General features: G+C 35.7%; 1 protein-coding gene across 2 annotated transcripts; it reads left to right on the plus strand.

The window, feature by feature from the left end:
- Nucleotides 1-1,621: 1,621 nt before the first annotated feature.
- LOC109218135 (transcription factor DIVARICATA-like) lies at nucleotides 1,622-6,693 on the plus strand. 2 transcript variants are annotated; one of them, XR_002066723.1, is made up of 3 exons: nucleotides 1,622-2,384; nucleotides 3,043-3,667; nucleotides 6,434-6,693. XR_002066723.1 is itself a non-coding variant. In XM_019382464.1 (2 exons), exons 1-2 carry the CDS (start codon nucleotides 1,936-1,938, stop codon nucleotides 3,440-3,442), a joined length of 849 nt encoding a protein of 282 aa, XP_019238009.1. In that variant the 5' UTR covers nucleotides 1,622-1,935; the 3' UTR covers nucleotides 3,443-4,073. The 2 variants fall into 2 exon arrangements, 1 of the variants encoding a protein (XP_019238009.1); XM_019382464.1 differs by lacking the exon at nucleotides 6,434-6,693 and having other exon boundaries at nucleotides 3,043-4,073.
- Nucleotides 6,694-7,095: the final 402 nt, after the last annotated feature.

A 7,095-nucleotide genomic window follows, 5' to 3' on the forward strand; every position in this document is an offset into this window, starting at 1 on the left:
AAGTAATTTTACCATGATCTTTCAAATATTTGCCACATAACACAATTTTTTAAATTCTTTTGGTTTTCTAGAGATTTAAAAATGAAGAAGTAGGCCTTATAGCTCCTAGAAAAAAATTGATAATTGGAAATATAAAATCTAAAAATGACTAATATTAAGTTAATATTTTACAATAATAACTTAATTTATTAAAAATATAAGTAACTATCTTTTGTTGGAATTGAATGCAAAAAGAAAGAAAAATAATTAATGAAAACACATTTAGAATATATTTTTTCTTCTAATAGTTAATCCTTATTGCTTCAAGTTTGTATTTTTATAAATTCGACTCTTAATATTATACTATTACCAGTTTACTATATTTTCTGATGTCTTTTATTCCAATGCTCTTCTTATGGTAACACATTTATGTACTACTATATGTTATTTTTTTAATATTATATAAACATTACTAAATAATGCATATTTGAAATACAATTGTCGATTGTCTTTTTGAAAGTTTATCTAGAATTTGATATTAGGTTGTGCATTAATATTTTTATACGTAATTCTTTGGATTTAAATGGGAATCTACAACCTTTATATAAACCAAACCTAAACTAATATAAAGCAAATCAAAAATAACTATAGACGAAACAACTTATTTTTGAAGTACATAAGGAAAGAATTTACTTAAAGCAAAGTCGATATTAGGATAATAATTTAATTACAATTTGTCCAATGAGAAATCTATTTTTAAGGGTAAAAAAGGCGAACGACATTTTGCTAAAGGCGTTCTAGCTTTTAATATAATATGGATAAACAAATGTATAAGAATTCAAATCCCGAATTAAATATCATATATTTTTTTGGTTTCTCATCCGGTGTCCGGTACCCACATTGGGGCCCGATTAAATCCGGATTCGCACCGGGAAGTCCCATATTAGGGTGTAAAGCGCTCCCTAACAAAGACGACTCTATACCCAGGGGCTCGAACTTGAGACCTCTGGTTAAGGATGAAGGAGTACTTACCACTCTACCACAACCCTTGTTGGTTATTAAATATCAATATATTGGCATTACATGTTGTTAGACATTGATTGAATTGGAGAGACATTTTTTTAGCTGTTTCATGCCTATACATTGAGCAATAAACCTTCACCAAAATCTCAGGAAAGAGAAAAAATACTCAATAGGCACCAATATCCAATGACAGGTTGTACTTTTTGTCTTAGTAGTATAAACCAATGATATCTCGACACAATATCCTTGACTCAATCTCTCTATTTCTATATTTTCTGCCCTGTACAGTGGAATTCTAGCAAGTACTAGCAAATACAGATACATTGCTTTGAGAACTTCATCTATATGACTTTATGTTTTTTGCTCCGTACCTGCACTGAAACCCGATTAAATTCAGATTCGCATTGGAAAGTCTCATATTGGGGTGTAAAACGCTTCGTAACAAAGGCGATTTCATGTCCAAGGCTCGAACCGAGATCTCTGATTAAGTATGAAGGAGTACTTACCATTCCACCGCAACTTTTGGAGACAATTATATTCACCAACACACACACACACACACACATATATATATATATATATATATATATATATAATATCTACTTATTTTTTTATATGTAGCTTCTCATAGACTTATGTAGTTTATATTATAGATGTTCATATGAGCTATAGATCTGCTTAAGAGTTCAAATTCCTAATCATTCACTAGCAAGATCTACTTTTTTCTACAGTGTCCTGAATTTTCCTTGGGTTTTGGAAAGTTGGGGTGGTCCATTTTCTAGATTCCTCACCTTATGCTACAACTTGTCAAAAAAATTTATTCAGATTCCCCCCCTCAAATGCTACTACATAATTAAAATGCCAGTGTGGCCATAAACAACCACCCCAACTTCTCCTATCATTTCCTCTCTAGTTTTCTATGAACAAGAAAACATGAGCAGTGAAATAGGATTTCTTTCTCCTACTACAACATACCTTAGAAACTCAAATTGGTTATTTGAGGAAAATAAGGGAACAACAAAATGGACAACTGAAGAGAACAAGAGGTTTGAGGATGCATTAGCTTTATTTGATAAGGAAACACCAGATAGATGGTATAATGTAGCAGCAATGATCCCTGGAAAAACAGTGAATGATGTGATCAAACAGTATAGAGAATTAGTAGAAGATATTAGTGATATTGAGGCAGGTTTAATACCATTACCTGGATATACAACTAGTACTAATTCTTTCACATTGGAGTGGATTAATCACGATCAAGAAGGCGACTTCCACGACTTGAACAAGCGATTCTATGGTCCGTCTGGGAAGCGAAACCCATCAACGCGATCTTCTGAACATGAAAGGAAAAAGGGAGTGCCATGGACTGAGGAAGAACACAGGTAATTGATTCTGCTAGCATAAAAAAAAAGTCATGTTTCAACTTTGTAATTTAACATTGTCACTTCTATGTATTTTACTAAAGATGGTTCAAAATGATTATAAAGTTCAGTTTAATAATGCAAGTCCAAAACTATATGTCATCATAGTTTTGTAAAATTAAATGCTTTTAGAATTCAGACTACTTCAATTCATTCAAGGGGAGCCTTAGCGTAACTGGTAAAGTTGCTGCCATATGACCTGGAGATCACGGGTTCGAGCCGTGGAAACAGTCTCTTGCAAAAATGCAAGGTAAGGTTGCATACAATCGACCCTTGTGGTCCGGCCCTTCCCCGGACCCCACTCATAGCGGGAGCTTAGAGCACCGGGCTGTCCTTTTAATACTGCAATTCATCAAGGTCAGCCCGGTGCACAAAGCATTCCGCGTTCATGTAGGGTCCGGGGAATGTACTCCAGGGGTGTGATGTAGACAGCCTAACCTAATGCAAGCATTAATTGCTACTTCCACGTCTCGAACCCATGACCTATAGGTCTCGCGGAGACAACTTTACCGTTGCTCCGCGGCTCCCCTTCAAACTACTGCAATTCATCAAGTGTTTTCTATTCTATAGATGATTCCGTTTCTTGCAATATTGATATTGTTTACTACGTTTTGCTCAGGCAATTTCTGTTGGGGCTAAAAAAGTATGGAAAAGGAGATTGGAGAAATATTTCACGCAATTATGTGACCACAAGGACACCAACACAAGTAGCAAGTCATGCTCAGAAGTATTTTATAAGGCAACTTTCTGGAGGTAAAGATAAGAGAAGATCAAGTATACATGATATTACCACTGTCAATCTTACAGAAATGAAGTCGCCTTCGCCAGAGAATCATATATCGTCTATATCTCCTCACGAATCTGCTCCTTCTCCTCAAGAACAAGCTTTATATGAGTATAATTTGCCAAATCAAGAAGCAGATATAGCATTCAAGACATATGGTCTAAAGTTGCATGAAAATGGCATGCATAGTGTTATTCAACAGGGACTCCAGTTTGCTCAGTACAATACCATGTGATCAGTTTGGAGAATACTCAAAATCAATTTCATGTTCTTTAAGAAAAAGCACAAAAATGACACTGCCAAGAACAAGATATGCTTCAATTAGTTCATATTACGAAGCTCAGGAACCAAAAGAGGGCTGCTCATTGAAGGGGAGCTTGGCATAACTGGTAAAGTTGCAGCCATGTGATTAGGAGGTCAGGGTTCGAGTCGTGGAAACAGCCTCTTGCAGAAATGCAGGGTAAGACTGCGTACTATATACTCATGTGGTTCGGTCCTTCCCCGAACCCCGCGTATAACGGGAGCTTAGTGCACCGGGCTGCCTTTTTTTTCAATAATCTATTTCTTCGCCCTGATTGATCATTTGCTGTTTTTTCAAGTGTGTTTGATGTTGAAAGCATATATTCCTTTCATGATAAATTCAGAGCTATAGGAGGTTCAAGCTGAACTAGCCCAAGTTAAGCCCAAACCGCCTATTTGCCACCGTTCAGCTAGAAGGCTCAGAACTATTACATGTTAATATTATTGATTATTGATAATGATAGCAATAAGTCAAGTAAAGTTGCTTAAAGAAAATTATGGTAGTTTTAGTTTGTAGTTTCTTGTTTTCAGCTCTGTAGAAGAAACACTATTACAGCTTGCATTTGTATTCTCTAATTCAGAATTCATTTCATTTGTTCTTTAGCTCATCATTATTAACAAGAGAAAAGAAAAAGGCAATTGGCATTAAGAGGGAAGACATTGAATTCAATAGTCCAGTTCATTTTCCACTTCTTAAATGCACAAGTAGACCTGCAACCAACATGGATAGTAATCCAATGCTTAGTCTTAATAAATGTTGAGTCAATGCCGGATTCAAGATTTACATTTGATTGTTTAACTTTTAAAGTTCATAGCACTGAATACATCAAAATTTCGATTTTGTTGAAAGTTTAGTTATATTTCATATATATTTATGTTGCGTGATTCTTAATATTGGAAATTTTAACTTCTCGGGATATTTGATGCGCTCTCTCTATGTTCTTTTATTTTTCAAACAGAAAGAGATAAGCAAAAAAGTAAGTCCATCATTTAGTTCCTCCTCTTTTCAATTGTATGGAATGATGGTTGATCTTTCTCAGCAAATAGTTCATCGAAGCCTGTCATTGGTGTTAAACTATTCAATGTTAAATTTTGATTAGTTCTTTTCATCTGCCTAAGTCGTCGTGGTATAGTTATTCGATATCCTGTTTTGGTGAGTGGCTGCTCTGGTTGAGTAATCAAGGTGTGCGAAAACTGGACCTGGATACCATTGTTATTAAGAAAAGAAAAGGTCTTTCCATATTTGAGATGCTTAATGGTTAGTGGATACTAAGGGGAGCCTTGACGTAACTGATAAAGTTGCTGTCATGTGATCAGGAGATCACGAGTTCGAGCCGTGGAGACAGACTCTTGCAGAAATGCAGGGTAAGACTACGTGCGATAGACCCTTGTGGTCTGGCCCTTCTCGGAACCCCACGCATAACGAAAGCTTAATACACCGAGCTGCACTTTTTATTGGTTAGTGGATACCACAAAAGTGGGGAGTATATTATGATCTTTTGGTTTGATAAAGTGAATTTAAGAAGTGGGAAATCACCTTCCAAATGAAGTGGAATTTGGAATTAAGAAATTAAGGTCAAATGATCTAATGATTAGGAGACTACAAAAGATGAGCTTTTGTGATAGTTCAAGAGTAGGAAACACTACTTTAAAGAATCAGTACTAATTTGTTTAATTAGTGCTCCTCCTACTTTTACATACTATTTTCCACCATCTAACCAAAACTGCAACCTGGTCCTTCTAGTGTTTTAAATAATAGGAGTATGATTATTCAAACTTTTCTTTTTGATGAAATGGTTTTTAAGAACTTGCAATTGCATAAGAGGTCAAATGAAAAGTTAATTTCCTTGTTCTGTTGTGCTGTTACTGTTGATTTCATGTTCTCTTCTCCCTCATTATAAACACTTTCTATTGGTGTTATCTGTTTTGGTGGTATTACCCTCACCATTTGCTGTTGGCAGTATATCACTAAAATCCTAGTGCAAACCAGCATATATGGCTCATTTATACATAGGCCCTCCCTCACCGAGCCAAAGATTTTTTTTAATAAAAGTGGTGCTGGGCCAACTTGCACGCAGGGGCGGATCTACCTGGGAGTTCGGGGTGGTACGGCAACCCCCCCCCACCCCCCCCCCCCCGCTTTAGCTAAGATTTTGAATATGTAAGTATATATCTAGGCTGAAACGTGTATATAGTTAAAGTGTCACCCGCAATTCACAAACGTAATACGAGTGCCACCGGTTCGGCCCTTTCTATTGGTCTTTGTGGCTAGAAGTAGGTATACTGCTTACCAAAAGAGCGGCACCTGCAATCTTTAAAATTTTGGATCTGCTTTTGCTTGCACGCACTTCAAATATTTCAGTGTATTTGTTATCCCTAGTAACGGTACTAGATAATTCTGTCCATCAATACTTTGACAAATAGGAAGAATCACCGAGCGTTTAATGTCTTTGTTGGTATTTGAATCCTTATCTTTCGTGGTTTAGTTCTACTTTATTGACTATTACGCCACACCTTTATATGTGAGTCAAAGAATATTTTGGCAACATGAGCAATATTACTATTCCAATGAACTTTTTCAGTAAATACTATACTGCCCCACTCCTTTCTTAAAGCAGAACCTCTAGCAAGTTGCATAGAAAAGCACTTTGGCTACTTTATTCTAACTTGATATACTTCTCTTTAAGTACATTAAGACCACATATCTTGTCCAACAATCCACATGCTCGGTGTTTTTTATATTCCTTTCCTTTCACAACAAGATTCTGATACCTTTCTTCAAATTGATTGCAGAAAGCCAGAAACAGCACACTTGTTTAATTAGAGTACCTACTCCGTTAAAATAGCAGTAACAAGAAAGAGAACTAAAAGGGGACCATCTTCATTTTGGACTAATAAAGATTTCTTTATTCTGCTTCTTTTGTAGGCCCACTGGTTTATGAAATAAAGAAAGATCCCTTCAAGCTTTTGATACACAAATTAAATGAAAGGTTGAAAGAAGACAGAAAGTGGAGGATGTTATTAAATAATATCATCATTAGCAGTCAAAAGATATTTATAATTTGCACATTTGAGTCCAAGAAATGGATAATAAAGAACATTTAAAAGAAGGATTTTTTAGGGGCTGTCAACTTTGGTATTGTTATGCAATGGGTGTGGTATATTCAAGGGTTTATCGGAAACAGTCTCTCTACCTTTCCAGGAGTAGGGATAAGACTGCGTATATCTTACCCTACTGGGTTTGTTGTTGTTGTTATGTGTGGTCTATTCAGCTGAGACAGAGGATACAACTCATTGGTCATGAGCCACTGCACCAAATAAAAGTTAGTCTGTACAAAAGCAGTGCATTGAGTAACTAGTGATTGATCTGAGCTGGAAATTTGTACTCCCTCCGGTCCAAAATAAGTGATTTTTTGGATGTTTTCACACAGATTAAGAAATCTACCTTTTAGCATTAATTAGCAATGGAATTGATCATATTAACCTTTACTATCTCACATAAACACTCCTAACACATATTCCAACACTATTTACTCCAAGGACAATGTAGGAAAAAAATAATTAATTCGTTCTTGAAATCTGGAAAAA

Source organism: Nicotiana attenuata, unplaced genomic scaffold (assembly GCF_001879085.1).
Source record: "Nicotiana attenuata strain UT unplaced genomic scaffold, NIATTr2, whole genome shotgun sequence".
NCBI classification, from domain to species: domain Eukaryota; kingdom Viridiplantae; phylum Streptophyta; class Magnoliopsida; order Solanales; family Solanaceae; genus Nicotiana; species Nicotiana attenuata.

Excerpts from the sequence above, each read along its gene's own strand:
- LOC109218135 (XM_019382464.1), top strand. The coding sequence starts at position 1,936 with ATGAGCAGTGAAATAGGATTTCTTTCTCCTACTACAACATACCTTAGA. Across the intron at positions 2,385-3,042 it reads TGGACTGAGGAAGAACACAG|GCAATTTCTGTTGGGGCTAA; the intron begins GTAATTGATTCT and ends CGTTTTGCTCAG.